The sequence below is a fragment of the Schistocerca serialis genome, chromosome 12 (genome assembly GCF_023864345.2).
Source record: "Schistocerca serialis cubense isolate TAMUIC-IGC-003099 chromosome 12, iqSchSeri2.2, whole genome shotgun sequence".
NCBI classification, from domain to species: Eukaryota; Metazoa; Arthropoda; class Insecta; order Orthoptera; family Acrididae; genus Schistocerca; species Schistocerca serialis.
In genome coordinates this window covers 69,439,552-69,456,318 of record NC_064649.1, presented here as the reverse complement: position 1 = coordinate 69,456,318, position 16,767 = coordinate 69,439,552, and the positions used below count along the sequence as shown (strand labels likewise).

General features: G+C 44.2%; 1 protein-coding gene across 1 annotated transcript in view; it reads right to left on the bottom strand.

Moving 5' to 3' along the window:
* The window catches only part of LOC126427938 (insulin-like growth factor-binding protein complex acid labile subunit), a 225,304-nt gene extending 213,258 nt beyond the window's left edge, over positions 1–12,046 (bottom strand). The window contains exon 1 of the mRNA XM_050089830.1: positions 11,951–12,046. Within this exon, the coding sequence (XP_049945787.1) occupies positions 11,951–12,046 (96 nt within the window). The remainder of the gene's footprint in view (positions 1–11,950) is intronic.
* Between the last annotated feature and the right edge of the window lie 4,721 nt (positions 12,047–16,767).

Genomic DNA, 16,767 nt, shown 5'->3' with positions numbered 1-16,767 from the left:
TTGATCCGCCCACGTATGTCTCTTGCCCTCGATATTGCCATCCATGATTCTTTTCTCTAGGTTTTCTCCATCTCTTCTCACTATATAGCCAAAGAGCTGGAGAATTTTTTTAGTTGACACGAGAAGAAAGCCGCCTGGAGATACTGAGCTCGTCTTTCAGTCCAGTTTCTGAGTCATCAGTCTTCCGACTGGTTTGACGAGGCCCGCCACGAATTCCTCTCCTGTGCCGACCTCTTCATCTCAGAGTAGCACTTGCAACCTACGTCCTCAATTCAGAATGAGATTTTCACTCTGCAGCGGAGTGTGCGCTGATATGAAACTTCCTGGCAGATTAAAACTATGTGCCGGATGGAGACTCGAACCCGGGACCTTTGCCTTTCGCGGGAAAGCGCTCTACCAACTGAGATACTCAAGCACGACTCACGCCCCGTCCTCACAGCTTTAATTCCACCAGTACCTCGTCTACTACCTTCCAAACTTCACAGAAGCTCTTCTGCGAACCTAGTGACTCCTGGAAGAAAGGATATTACGGAGACATGGCTTAGCCACAGCCTGGGGGATGTTTCCAGAATGAGGTTTTTACTCTGCAGCGCTGATATGAAACTTCCTGGCAGATTAAAACTGTGTGCCGGACAGAGACTCAAACTCAGGATCTTTGCCTTTCACGGGCAAGTGCTCTACCAACCAAGGTTCGCAGAAGAGCTTCTGTTAAGTCGGAAGGTAGGAGACGAGGTACTGGCGGAATTAAAGCTGTGAGGACAGGTCATCAGTCGTGCTTGGGTAGCTCAGTTGGTAGAGCACTTGCCCGCGAAAGGCAGAGGTCCCGAGTTAGAGTCTCGGTCTGGCACACAGTTTTAATCTGCCAGGAAGTTTTACGTCCTCAGTTATTTGCAGGATGTACTCCAATCTCTGTCTTCTTGTCTAGATTTTACCCTCAGTACCTCCCTATAGCACAGTGGAAGTCATTCCCTGATGTCTTAACAAACGTCCTACTATCCTGTCCCTTCTTCTTGTCATTGTTTTCCACATTTCCTTTCCTCGCTCATTCTGCGGAGAACATCTTCATTCCTTACATTATCAGTCCACCTACCTTCCAGCTCTCCGCTGTAGCGCCACATCTCAAATGCTTTGATTGTCTTCTATTACGGTTTTACACACCCAAGCTTAAGTTTGAGAAAATTTCGCTTTCAAAAGAAATTTCAATCGTTGTTCTGTTGATATACAACTCCTTTGACTACTGACAAGTAAATCTACCCAAAGGAAATATTTAGGTTCCATTCGGCTGTGAATATGTTGTAGTGTAGAGCAAAAAAAGCAAAAATACTTTTTTATCGGTGCCCATACGGCCATGAAGTGGGACGAAACACGCCACGGAGAAAAAATTAGTTTAATATTTCTGAATCAATACACTCGAAACGATAACAGACATAAAATAAGTTCAAATAAAAGTTCTATGGCTACTAAAGTGCTCCCCGATTTGTCAAAACAATTTTTTTTTTCGCCGGCCGGTGTGGCAGAGCGGTTCTAGGCGCTTCAGTCTGGAACCGCGCGACCGCTGCGGTCGCAGGTTCGAATCCTGCCTTGGGCATGGATGTGTGTGATGTCCTTAGGTTAGTTAGGTTTAAGTTGTTCTAAGCTCTGATGTTAAGTCACATAGTGCTCAGAGCCATTTGGTTTTTTTTTTTTCCTCGAAATCCTTCCCTCCTACTGTTTCGTTTTTCAATTCCGCATTTGCCAAATGTCAGAACGTTGTACCAGTTTCAATCTCTGTGATGAAGTTGTATAATAAAGACGCATTTGCCAAAAATAAGCCAGAAATATACCAATATCGCAGTATGTGCGCCCGATATATATCCACTTTAATGCTAATTGTCATGTTCGGTTGTTTAATAAGTGTTTCGCACATAAATGTATTGTATATGTGTACTCTCCATATATTGTTCAACATGTATAATTTCTTTTAATTTTTATGAAATATAAAATATCTAGTGTTGTATTTGTTTTATTTTTAGATTTGGTGTATTTTTTCTTTTCAAGTTCTCACCTTTGCAGATTTAATTATGCTATATTTGGAACTGTTTCTACGTTATTGTTGGGACGTCATTGTAACTCTGTACAATAATGAGAATAGTTCGGGTCACAAATTACTGAACCCACTTCAATGCAGACATACTTCTTGCTTATTGCTGATAAATGTGTCTTTGGAATACGTCTTCATCATACATGACTGAATTTTGTATTAGCGATACTATTCGGTTTCCTATTAGCCAACTGTCGAAATGAAAAGCAGAACATTGGGGGAGAGGATATTTCGAAAAAAAAAAAGACTGGATACACCCTGTTTACTGTACATTAAGAACCATAGAACATTTACCTGAAGTGTTCTTCACATGTGTCTCATAGTTTCAGTGGTATTCTTCCAGAAATACTAAATTCAGTTTTTTCAGGGGTGTGTTCCATTCCCTCAAATGCCATATGGCCACGTATAAAAAAATTTGTGTCCCTTAGTTTGTTCTACACTACAATATAATCAAAGCCTATGAAAATTCGAAAAGTCTCCCTTAGGTTGGTTTACTTGTGAGTTTGGCGATAACTGCGCCTAGGCCAGTGGTTTCCGACCTGGGGGCGTAAGTACACCCTGAGGGGAAAGATGAAATTTTCTGAGGCATGAAGACTAAACGATTCTATTCTGTTTCAGCCACGACAGTAAATTACTATCTAAACATCGTTACTGTTACCATAGATTTGTAACACTCACATAGTCCACCCACTACACAGGTATGTTGTGCTTTGTTCCATACACGGCTGAAGATAAAATGGTTCAAATGGCTCTGAGTACTATTGGACTTAACATCTGAGGTCATCAGTCCCCTAGACTTAGAACTACTTAAACCTAACTAACCTAAGGACATCACATACATCCATGCCCGAGGCAGGATTCGAACCTGCGACCGCAGCAGCAGCGCGGTTCCGGACTGAAGCACCTAGAACCGCTCGGCCACATACGGCCGGCGGCTGATGATAAACGTGAGATATGCATGGTTCAAATGGCTCTGAGCACTATGCGACTTAACTTCTGAGGTCATCAGTCGCCTAGAACTTAGAACTAATTAAACCTAACTAACCTAAGGACATCACACACATCCACGCCCGAGGCAGGATTCGAACCTGCGACCGAAACGGTCACGCGGTTCCAGACTGAAGCGCCTTTAACCGCACGGCCACAGCGCCCGGCCAGATATGCATGTAACAAATGCTAAGTATCGTAAGAAATTGTCCTCTTCAAGCCGTAGATAGTACCAGCAGTAGTCCAAAATTTGCTACTTTACTCGCTTCTACCGAGCGAGGTGGCGCAGTGGTTAGCACACTGGACTCGCATTCGGGAGGACGACGGTTCAATCCCGCGTCCGGCCATCCTGATTTAGGTTTTGCGTGATTTCCCTAAATCGCTTTAGACAAATGCCAGGGTGGTTCCTTTGAAAGGGCACGGCCGACTTCCTTCCTCATCCTTCCATAATCCAATGAGACCGATGACCTCGCTGTTTGGTCTTGTAAGTAGGCTGTTTAGGTTTTCTTATTGGTAACGCCACCTCTGTATGAAAATCAGTGTCTGTGCTGTGTGCAGTCTGTGGCTAGTTTGCATTGTTGTCTGCCATTGTAGTGTTAGGCAGCTGGATATGAACAGCGCGTAGCGTTGCGCAGTTGGAGGTGAGCCGCCAGCAGTGGTGGATGTGGGGAGAGAGATGGCGGAGTTTTGTAATTTGTCATGAACTGCTATATATATTATGACTATTAAGGTAAATACAGTGTTTGTTCTCTATTAATATCTTTCATTTGCTAACTATCCCTATCAGTAGTTAGGGCCTTACGTAGTTTGAATCTTTTATTTAGCTGGCAGTAGTGGCGCTCGCTGTACTGCAGTAGTTCGAGTAATGAAGATTTTTGTGAGGTAAGTGATTTCTGAAAGGTATAGTTTAATGTTACTCAGGGCCATTCTTTTGCAGGGATTTTTGAAAGTCAGATTGCGTTGCGTTAAAAATATTGTGTGTCAGTTTAAGCACAGTCTTGTATAATTATTCAAAGGGGACGTTTCAGTCTCTACCAACAAATCAACCCCACAATCAACCAACTCGCTTCTAAACCGATAAATGAAGTAGCTGACAGCACGACACAGCAGTAGCCACATGAGGACTACTACAGAGGTTAGACAGAGAGCATTATCAGCCTGAAGTCGTCCAATTTCTGCTAGTCCGGAAGTAAGGAGTGCAGCAATGAAGTGATTTATGAACAATAAGAATAGCGCACACATCTGAACATGTTTGATTTTAGACGGCGTTGCAGTGTGCAGGTGAAGCAATTATCGCAATGCAGAGGAGTAATGCAGGGCAAGCAAGTTTTGTAACAAGTGTCAACCCTCATTGTGGATAGTTTCTTTTCTGAGAAGCAGTTGTGGGTAGCACTTTCGGTGCACCACGAATTCCTTCGTTATTCAATCTATCACACACACACACACACACACACACACACACACACACACACACACACACACACTAAATATCATTAGACCTTCATCATTTTCAAATACGCACATCAAAAAACGATTTGCATCACCCCAGTTCCCAGAACTTCCGAAGATAGAATTTGACTATGGATATCGTATCACAGACACAGTCCCTTTGACTGTTCAGAGATGTCACTAAACTCGCCGAAAGATGTAAACAACCACGCATGAGTAGTGCCTATTGGACGGAGGGGGTCCGACAGCCGATCAATTCCAGTTATTCCACCAGGAAGGAGGTACACGGCTCGTGTTGTCTGTAGTTCAACCATGCCTACGTGGTCAATACCGCGGTCCGATTGTGTAGGCATTGTTACTTTGTAATAGGAAGGGCTCTCAACAAGGGTAGTGTCCAGGCGTCTCGAAGTGAACAAAGGGGTGATGTTCGGACATGGAGGAGATACAGAGAGACAGGAACTGTCTATGACGTGCCTCGCTCCTGCCACCCAAGGCCTACTACTGCAGTGAATGGCCGCTACCTACGGGATTATGGCTCGGAAGAACCCTGACAGCAACGCCACCATGTTGAATAATGCTTTTCGTGCAGCCACAGGACATTGTATTACGACTCAAACTGTGCGCAATAGGCTGCATGATGCGCAACTTCACTCCTGACGTCCATGGCGAGGTCCATCCTTGCAACCACGACACCATGCAGCGTTGTACAGATGGGCCTAACAACATGCCAAATGGACCGCTGAGAATCGGTATCACGTTCTCTTCACCGATGAGTGTCGCGTATGCCTTCAAGCAGACAATCGTCGGAGACGTGTTTGGAGGAAACACGGCTAGGCTGAACCCCTTAGATACGCTGTCCAGCGAGTGCAGCAAGGTGGAGGAATCCTGCTGTTTTGGGGTGGCGTTATGTGGCGCCGACGTACGCCGCTGGTGGTCACGGAAGGCGCCGTAACGGCTGTACGATACTTGAATGCCATCATCCGGCCGATAGTGCAATTATACTGGCAGCATATTGGCGAGTCATTCGTCTTCATGGACGGCAATTTGCGCCCCCATCGTGCACATTTGTGAATGACTTCCTCTACAGTGGCCAGCATGTTCTCCATACATGAACCCTATCGAACATGCCTAGAATGAAAAGGGCTGTTTATGGACGACGTGGCCCACCAACCATTCTGAGGGATCTACATCGGCCGGCAGCTGTGGCAGAGAGGTTCTAGGCGCTTCAGTCCGGTACCGCGCTGCTGCTACGCTCGCAGGTTCGAATTCTGCTTCGTGCATGAATGTGTGTGATGTCCCTAGGAGGCTGGGGACTGGGGACTGTTGACCGCAGATGTTGAGTCCCATAGTGCTTGGAGCTATTTCAACTATTTATTTTGTTTTACACCGTATTGCCGTTGAGGACTGGGACAGTCTGGACCAACAGTGCCTTGATGGATTGTGGGCAGTATGCCACGAGAAGTACAGGCATCCATCGATGTAAGAGGACGTGATACTGGGTATTAAGGGTACCGGTGTGTACAGCAATCTGGATCACCACCTCTGAAGGTCTCGCTGTATGGTGGTACAATATGCAATGCGTCGTTTCCAAGAGCAATAAAAAGGGCGGAAATTGTTTATGTTGATCTCTGTTCCAACTTTCTGTACAGGTTCCGGAACTCTAGGAACCGAGGTGAAAAATGGTTCACATGGTTCTGAGCACTATGGAACTTAACCTCTGAGGTCACCAGTCTCCTAGAACTTAGAACTACTTACACCTAACTAACCTAAGGACATCACACACATCCATGCCCGAGGCAGGATTCGAACCTGCGACTGAGCCGCTCGGCCACACCGGCTGGCGAACCGAGGTGATGCTAAACTTTTTTTTGATGTGTGTTCCAAGAAAAGCCTTTCATTCTACTGTTTCGTTATGTGCTAATGTCTGTGGCAATGGGCGGGGGCGGGGAGAGGGGGAACAGACGGCTGGGGTAGTGGGATGGTGGAGGTACTAGGTAATGTCTAATTGCACAAAGGGGTAATGGTCTAAGAAAGAATGGGAACATCACTGCGCCTAGGGCAACCGAGCGCTTAATTCCCGGCTGGCCGGTGTGGCCGTGCGGTTCTAGGCGCTTCAGTCTGGAACCGCGGGACCGCTACGGTCGCAGGTTCGAATCGTGCCTCGGGTATGGATGTATGTGATGTCCTTAGGTCAGTTAGTTTTAAATAGTTCAAAGTTCTAGGGCACTGATGACCTCAGATGTTAAGTCCCATAGTGCTCACAGCCATTTCAACCATTTTTGATCTTAGTTCCCCCTGGCTGAGACGCAGCGTTGTAACTCCAGCCCTTGCGCAACTCTTTCCCAACAGCGAGTGGGCGGCGTGTTTGAGCGGGTTGCGGCAGGCCGGCAGATGGCCGGACATTTGACGGATAAAGAGGGGAGCGTGTGAGCGGCCTCTGAGCGCCGGCTATTGGCAGTGAATGGCGGGCGGTGTGCCCGCGCTATTGGGGTGGGCGTTCCCGCGCAGGGTCGCTAATGCGGCCGCTTTGGCCGCAGCCGCGCCGCTCTGAAAGGCGACCTTGGCGCAGGCCGCCCGCTGGGAAGCCGCCGCCGCGCACAACACGTACCGCGGCGGTCAGCTGGGCTGCTCTTGACCGCGGCCGAAGTCACGGCCTCACAAGTCGCGGACGTGGCCCACCTTCTGGCGAGGCGGCTAAATACGGACCGTGCATCGGAACGTTGAGCGTTGAGCGTGCCGAGTTTCTGACGTCATAGCACGGAATACGAGGCCCACGAGAAAGACAGGCCGCGGCTCGTACGTCACGAAGGTAGTCCTGAACTCGCTAGCTCACCTCAGCAGACAAATTGCGTTTCTAAACCTGTTAACTCGCAGCTGGGTGTGTAAGTACTAACGACAATTGCGTCTTCCACTGGACTCTACGATTATGAAGTTTTACTTATTAACAGTACTACAGCAAAATTTTATTTAACATCAATACTCGATGTAAGGGGTATAACGGCTTGTTTATAGCATTTAGTCTTTTCTGCTTAAGAATACTCATTGCACGCTGGAATTGGTGCCTTATGCAACTGATAATCATTTCAGCATGATTTTATTTTATTGTACTCCAGTACAGCCACAACAAATTATAAGTAGGCTCTTGGACGTCTCGTCATTGTAGGACTAATAACGGTAAGATTCCATAATAGCGTATTCCAGCAGAATATTCAGTTTTCTTTTGTACGGAGACGCCCAGTTACGAGTTAACAGGTGTAGAAACGTAGTTTCTCCGCTGATTTCAGTGAGCGAGCGAGCGAGTTCAGGACTACCTTCGTGACGTACGCGCCGCGACCTGTCTTTCTCTAAAGCCGTCGGCACACGGACCGTGCTATTGAACGTTAACGTAGAGCGTGCCAAGTTCAACATGCTGCTGAACGCTCAGGAACGATGCGACTCGTGCACACGGTACGTGGGCCCCAACGTGGTATACGCGATCGCAACGCACTCCAGCGGCAGTTGAGAGATGTTTCTAGTTCGTAAATCACACTGTTTGCTCAACGGGCGCGCGTAAAATTCCCACGTTAGCTCTATTAAAACGCACATCGTTCACGAAAAGCAAAGCACCATGTCCAATCAATAAGGACAGAGACATGTAAAAGTTCCATTACAAACAGTGCGGTACAAATTTGGAATACTTCTCCGCATAAGGTAAACATTATTTCATCATTCTAACATTTTAGTGATCCCGCAAGGTCAGTCTTACTTGATCACTGTTCCTATCCAGTAGCAGAATCTTTGGAACATGTGAATTGCGAAGCGTAAAAGAAAATTTATACAAACAGCGCAAGCTGTCCTGTAGATAAAGCCAATCGAACAAAGTCACCCCTCAAAAAAAGGTGAACTTTTCTTTACATAACATCAAATATTATAGTATATACTTAAATTAAACTAATAATAAAGAATCAGAACTTAAAAAAAAGAGAATTTTTGGAAATGAAATTCAGAAGTGTCAAGACGCGAACCTCCGCCCCATCTATCAATTCAATACAAGACTGTGACACTCCTCATTACGCTTTTCTTTTTTTGTTTCATTTTGTTCGTTGTTGATCGTTGTGTTTGGTCGTTGCGCACGTCACATGACATCCGTTGATGTTGGTTTCTTGATCCTTCCGCTCAGTTTATTACAGAGGCCAACCGGCTCTCTGACCGAACACGCTGAGCTACCGTGCCGGCTATAATCAAAGTATGCTACCCACTGCAGAAAACCTTATCGCAGATATGTTACTAATTGAAATTAAATTGTAACAAATTGTACCAAGAACATTGCGTTTTGGGTGGATCTTCAGTGTGTCGCTGCCTTCAAATAGCCTACTCTCATAATACATAAGTTACAATAATTCTTTTGCCATGAATATAATGTTTCTCGTTATTTTATTGGAACCGATTACACAGTTAACAACGGAAACCCGAACGTGCAGAGCAATATCTGGCATGTCAGATATTCTGAGAGTGCGTCTGAGCGTTGACCAACGAGATGGCACAACGCCACCTACGTCACACGCACGCAGTCTCCCTTCAGTACAGAGTTGTGAGGCACCATATGGCATTCACTTCAAGCCTATAGGTATATAAGCCGTTTCTGAGCACCAGCAAATAGAGAATCACTGGAAAACCCGTTGTTAGTTGTGAGATTCGTTCCAATAAAATAATGAGAAACATCACACTCGTGGCAAAAGAATTATTGTAACTTGCGTATTATGAGAGTATGCTATTTGAAGGCAGCGACACACTGAAGATCCACCCGAAACGCATCGTTCTTGGTACAATTTGTTATAATTAAATTTCAATTAGTAACATAATTATCTACGATTAACGTTTTTAGCAATGGGTAACACAATGTGGCTAAGAACAAGGAACGTGTTGTTGGTTAAGCGTAAACGATGAGATGTACTTCCCAAGATCAAAAACGAACTCTCTGACGTGGATTAGCGGCCACACTGTTCACTACCTATTCGGTAATGGCGAAAAGACAGTACCCGATTTTTGGTATTACCTCAACGAACGACATTGTGTGATGGTCAAGAGCCCTAAATATAGGCAATATCTTTCTAATTTTCTCTGGAGTGCATTCCATAATCCGCCTCGCAGCTGGATTATCGATGACATGAGAAGATAACCATAGCACCTATTCCCAGTTCCCTTTTTTTATGGCCGGCCGCGGTGGTCTAGCGGTTCTAGGCGCGCAGTCCGGAACCGCGTGACTGCTACGGTCGCAGGTTCGAATCCTGCCTCGGGCATGGATGTGTGTGATGTCCTTAGGTTAGTTAGCTTTAAGTAGTTCTAAGTTCTAGGCGACTGATGACCACAGATGTTAAGTCCCATAGTGTTCAGAGCCATTTGAACCATTTTGAACCTTTTTTTATGAGACTGAACAAACAACAGAAACACAGCAACGAGACGACAGTCATCAAAAATTCGCAGCGGGCTATAGTATGGACCATCCTTTGTCGTAACGGGACGACTTCCTATTATTCTGTTTATGTAGCCGAAGAGGAAGGGCTTTCCTTTTATCCTTTTGTATAAAAATAAAAGAAATAAATAAATAAAAACAAAAAATAGACACAAAAAAATTAAAAAAAGCAAAAAACAAACCTTCGTAAATCATTTTTCCTTTTTTCATAAAAAATAAAAAAAGATGGTAGAGCGCTCGCTTAGCATGTGAGAGGTACCGGGATCGATACCCAGCGCCTCCAGATACGATTTTGGGAGAAAAAGAGCCACGATATTTTGACCATGCAAAGGTAGCATGATCATAACTCTCTTAATTAGTGGCTGGAATGAATGGCTTTACGAGAAATCAATTGAATGTAACTTTTATGTCAAAAGGCTTTAATTTATCTCCAGGAAGAGAACATTCTAAGAATTTAACATTTTATATAGCTTTTTGTTGAGCTTTCTATATTTGATGATAATGTTTTGCTGGGGTGACATGAAGAATAAATAAACTCTTCATTTTAAAAAAAGCGTAAAGACTAGCGTCTTTATCCAGTAATGAGTTTAGGTTGGGGCGGTGGTTCGCGTCTTAACATTTCCAAATTTTTTTTACTAACATTCGCGTTTTTATTAGGTTCTGATACTTTACTATTACTTTAATATAAGTCTGTTACAATATTTGATGTTATGTAAATATTAGTTCACCTTTTTTTGAGGGTTGACTTTGTTCGATTAGCTTAATCTACAGGACAGCTTGCGCTATTTGTATAAAGATATTTTGATCCTTTTTTCTTTTACGCTTCGTAATTCACATGTTGCAAAGGTTCTGCTACTGGATAGGAACAGTGATCAGTAAGACTGACCTTGGGGTTTTACTAGAATGTGGGAATGACGAAATAACGTTTATCTTATGCGGAGAAGTATTCCAAATTTGTACCGCACTGTTTGTAATGGAACTTTTATAAGCCTATGTCTTTATTGATAGGACATGGTACTTGCCTATTCGAGGACGATGGAGGAAATGTGCGTTTTAATAGAGGTAACGTGGGAATTTTACGCGCGCCCGTTGAGTAAACAGTGTGATTTAGGAACTAGAAGCATCCCTCAACTGCCGCTGGAGTGCGTTGCGATCGCGTATACCGTGTTGGGGCTCACGTACCGTATGCACAAGTTCAAATGGTTCTGAGCACTATGGGACTTAACTATGCACAAGTCTCATCGTTCCTGAGCGTTCAGCAGCACGTTGAACTTGGCACGCTCAACGTTCACGTTCGACAGCACGGTCCGTGTGCCGACGGCTTAACGCCTGGTTTCCACGTGCGAATGAAGGGACGCTGCAGCGAGTGGCGTAACGGCTAATGCAGCAGTTGCGCTGTATGCTGCTGTGTCCACGCGTGTACACTTCACGCTAATGAAAAGATCGTACGAGATTTCGGTGCTTCGCAGATTAGACAACGAACGTTACACGCTTCGTCACGCTGCGTTCTACGACCTGATACAACCTGCACATCACAGGTGCACAGAAGCAGCAGAAATGAAACTACGAGAAACTTGGCATCAGTATTGTCGATCACGAAGTAGAAGAAGCTTTGAAATTCTGCCACGTGGGCAGCAAAATAACTTATAACAGTCGGAGCAAATGATGAGACCCACATCTGCGCAGAAGTTAACGAACATAACTGACGCGTTTGGATGAAACAACAACCTTAGGCTATCACGCCATGGGAAAGTGGCACACCAAAAAATGTGCTGACCGACAGCAAAGTAGCAGTAGCAGCAGGAGTACCAATAGTAGTAGTAATAGGCATCGTCGTCATCAGTTTGAACAGTTTCCTGCCCCAGACTGGGTTTGTTTGGAACATAAGCCTCACTACGAAGTCCTCTTTTCCCACCATCTTTCTGTGGTCACTCACCAAGACTACAGTTAATGAACTGTTCATTTTTGCAGGAGATACTCACCTTGATATAGTGGAGGAATTGCTGGAACCACAGCTTCAGCAAGAAGGCACTATTGACATGGTTGTGTTCCATTTTGTTGGAGCCCCCACCCCTCATTTTCCTCTTATCGTGAGTACCTAAATAGCAGATTCGCCAGCAAATGCACAGGCAGAGGTTCAAGAAGATTATGACCATCTCGTTGGCCCTTGCATTTTTTTGCTTGGTGATACATAAAGTCACTGGTGTACAGCACAAAGATAAAAGATCTCCAGTATCCGAGAGGTCGAATCCGGTATACAGGATCGGATATTTTACAAGGTATGCAGCCGGCCGGTGTGGATGAGCGGTTCTAGGCGCTTCAGTCTGGAACCGCGCGACCGCTACGGTCGCTGGTTCGAATCCTGCCTCGGGCATGGGTGTTGTGTGATGTCCTTAGGTTAGTTAGGTTTAAGTAGTTCTAAGTTCTGGGGGACTGATGACCTCAGCAGTTAAGTACATGAGTGCTCAGGGCCACAAGATATGCTCCAGAAAGTGTGCAGATTTGGTCTCAGCGATGGGAGCAACTTCTTCGAAATCGGCGGAGGCCGTTTTGAATTGAAATGAAAATGTATACTTTTTTCACAGCAACTTACGTCGTCAGTTGTTTGCTGGAGTTATTCCACACCCTGCGGTCCTCTACAATTTTTACCCTCTACAACGCGTTCTAGTGCCATGAAAGCTATTCCCGGGTATTTTCATAAATGTCCTGTCATCTTGTCACTCATTCGGTCAATGTTTTCCACATATTTCTTTCCTTGCCTGTCATCTTGTCACTCATTCTAGTCAATGTTTCCCATACATTTCTTTCCTTGCCAATTCTACGGAGAACCGTCTCATTCCTTACCTTACCTGTACACCTAAATTTTCAATATGCTTACGTAGAACCGCATCTCAAAGACTTAGATTCTCTTCTGTTCCGTTTCTCTCACAGTCCATGTTTCGCTGCCGTACAATGCTGTTCTCCACACTTACATTCTCAGAAATTTATTCTTCAAATTAAGGACTACTTTTGATTCTAGTAGACTGCTCTGGGCCAGGAAAGCCCTTTCTTCCAGTGCCGGTCTGCCTTTTATGTAGTTCTTGTTCCTCCCATCAATGGGTTATTTTGCTGCCTAGGTACCAGAATTCCTTAACGTCTTGTACTTCGTTGTCCCGAATTCCCATGTTAAGTTTCTCACTATTCTCGTTCATGATACTTCTCATTACTTCGGTCTTTCTTCTTGTTACTCTTAATCTGTATTCTGTACTCATTTGATCGTTCATTCAGTTTAACAGGTCCTGTAATTCCTCTTTACATTCACTGAGTACAGCAATGCTATCATCGAATCTTACCACTGATCTCCTTTCAGTCTCAATTTTCATCCAACCCTTGAACCCTTCTTTCAGTTCCGCCACTGCGTCTTCGATGTATAGAATGAATAACAGACGTGAAAGACTACATCCCATTCTTACACCCTTTCAGATCTGAGCACTTCGTTCTTAGTCATCCATTCTTATTGTTCAGTCTTGGTGCTTGTTTTCCCGTGTCTCCTGGTCTTTTACAAGTTCTCCTCTCGTAATTCTTCAACACTGTATTTGCTATTACCATCTGAAATATATTACAGAACTCAATTAGCCTTTCTCGTCTCTTATTTCTACTGCAGAGCCCATATTTTCCCACAAACTTTTCTTCTATTCCTTCCCCTACAATGATGTTTCAGTTACCTCTCGACTATCAGATTTTCATTTCGCCTTACGTCCTGAATTACACTTTCGGGACGCTCTTATACTTTCTAAATATTTCTTCATCTGCTGTTTGCTACTTTATCAGCCCGGCCGCTGTGGCGGAGCGGTTCTAGGCGCTTCAGTCTGAAACAGTGCGACCGCTACGGTCGCAGGTTCGAATCCAGCCTCGGGCATGGATGTGTGTGATGTACTTAGGTTACTTAGGTTTATTTAGTTCTAAGTCTAGGGAACTGATGACTTTAGATGTTAAGTCCCATAGTTCTTAGAGCCATTTGACTGTAGCAGTCGGCGTTAGTAGGCTAGACTTTCGAAGCTGACGAGAACAACCACATCATTCAACTGTCTGCTCTTCTTTCCCATTCAGAAAGATTCCTACTCAAGTTATACCATTGTCTGCTGTAGGTATTACCCTATATTCGTCTAGCAGAAATCTTTATCGTATTTCTATTTAAACTTCACTGGCACCCACTATATCTAGATTGAACTTTTGCATTTCCCATTTTAGATTTTCTAGATGTCTTACTAAGTTCAAACTTCTGACATGCCATGCTCCGACTCGTGGAATATTATCCCTTCGTTGGTTATTCAATCTTTCTCTAATGGTTACCTCCCCCTTCGCAGTATTCTCCCAGATATCCGAATGGGGAACTAATCCGGAATCTTCTGTCAATGGCCAGCTCATCACGACACTTTTTCAGTCATCACATGTCCTGTGGATACACATTATGTGTCTTTAATGCAGTGGTTTCCAGTGCCTTCTCAATCCTTATGCCGTTGATAATTGCCGATTCATCCGTCTTCTAGAGGCAGCTTCTAATCCCAAGGCCAAGGTCTAGGGAGAGCCCTGAACCTCTGTCCGCTCATCTGCCGTCCGCTCATCTGCCTTTTATTCAGAATTTAAGCCGAGGCTAGATTCGAATCCCGGCTTTATTTGTCAAATTATTTGTCTGTACAGACATAATCTGTTAATTCCTTACTTTGTCGCCTCACTGGATACATTGTAGGGGAAGGTTGCTATCGATCCGCTACGTAAATAATATGTGAAATAATATCCTCGGATATTGCAATAAATGTTTTATTTTCAGTATTACTTGAACATTATCTTTTCATTTCACTACAGTAGAAGCAGAAGTCTGAAACATTCACTGTTAATGAAGTATTTCAAAAATAAAAACATGTGTCATGGATCCAATTAAGGGAACTCGTTTCTTTCATTAGGTCAGGAAGTTTTCGTAATGGGGCTATGGGTCTTAAATACTACACGTGTCTAAATAAGTGTCAATAAATTTGATATTTGTAATTTTTAGGAATTTTTTGTTGGTATTTGAAATCGATTAACATATATTGGCAATCAAGAAGACTAAAAATTGGACTGTCACACCTTGATTCGACTGATTATCAAAACACGATCTAATGACAACCACTACGTAAAGTTTGTTCATAGTAGCCTACTTAGGCGTAAGATTAGAAACGATTCTTTGTGGCTTATTCGCACAGCATTGCTTAACAACTCCTAGTCTCTGTCCATAGCACGTAGCTTTATATTGTGAATACGACAAAAGGGTGTGAACTGATCACACTTTCCTACGATGGCTGCAGTATTTTCATCACAACGACGTTTCAATCTTTAATACTAGACAAATTACAAGAATACAGTGCAGATTTTACCTTTTATTACTATTGCTCACCACTCACCACTAAGATGGTGAATATTTGGCAACACGTGTACACTTAATGACCGCTATCATGCGCCTATTGTCAGAAATCTAGCCGGATCACTGATGGAGCCGACCCATAGTTGGCAACCTTGCCTATATGTTTGTTGACAGGCCTCAGTGGTCGGACTGCACATCTCCTACCATCAGGCGGTCGTTCACAGCGGAGCCCCCACCACTCCACTACCTTTGTCGCCTTCCCTATCATGCATTTTGCACAGCTACCGGTTAAATTATTTTGTGCGTTTCTACAATATGGATTGATAGGACACGTAATATTCCTCATCAAACTTCTACCGTACTCTACGTTTCGACTCCACTGCTGGGATCGTTTTCAGGAGTCAGGTTGTGTCTCCCAATGGCTGAACACTATAACTACGCCCAAGAGCATTACAAGATAAACGTAATCACTTGGATACAAATCTTGAGAAATGTACTGTAGAGCGGTTTTCTTCGGAGGATCCACAATTAAACCCGTTTTATTGTGTTGGGGCCTAAGTTCATAGCATTCGTCCGTAAGTTTAATAAACCCAACAGATCCACGTAACGAAGACTTTTAATGTATTGTCCTTTACTATTTGCAATAGTCTTCAAGCCTAGTGCAGCTTTTCGATTCCGCGACTGTAAAAATCACATGGTTTTGAGGGCGAAGACCTCATCAAGCCAAGTTTCTAGACGATTTTCATCCGGAAAGGAAGTTCCTTGAAGGATGTTCGATAGAGAGCAGAAAAGGGGAACATCTGAGGGTACAAGGTCAGGTAAATAAGATGTGGATGTGAGACTGATTTCCCAACCCAGCTCCAGAACAGCGTTTGTCAGTCTTGTTGTCGTGAAGTAGCATCACTTCACGCAGTCTTCCTGGTCGTTGTCTGCAAGACATCTCAGTCGTTTACAAAAATTTTCAGCATTGATAGTTACACCTGGGGGAAACGATTCGTAGCAGAACACACTGTCGCTCTTCCACCAGTTGCATAACATTATCTTTTGTGGATGCGCGTAGGTCTTGCTGCTTTGTTCGGGCTCAACCATTCCTCTCTTTTCCGTATGTTGGCATAAAGACACCATTTATCATCACCAGTAACGATACAAGATAGGAGTGATCGGTGTTGTTAACGAGACAATTGATGACGAGCAAGCAGACGTTTTTTGTGATTTTGACTTAGAGTGTGCTGTATCCATACACCCAAGTTTTGAACCCTTCCCCATTGTATGGAACGTCCCACGATCTTGGAATGACCACATCTGCCAGTTATCGATAACACAGATGTGGATTAACGCGTTTAAACCATCTTCCCCAAACCGGCAAAGCTTTCCTGAACGTAAAGAGTGACTAATGTCAAAACGTCCGCCCCCGGTAGC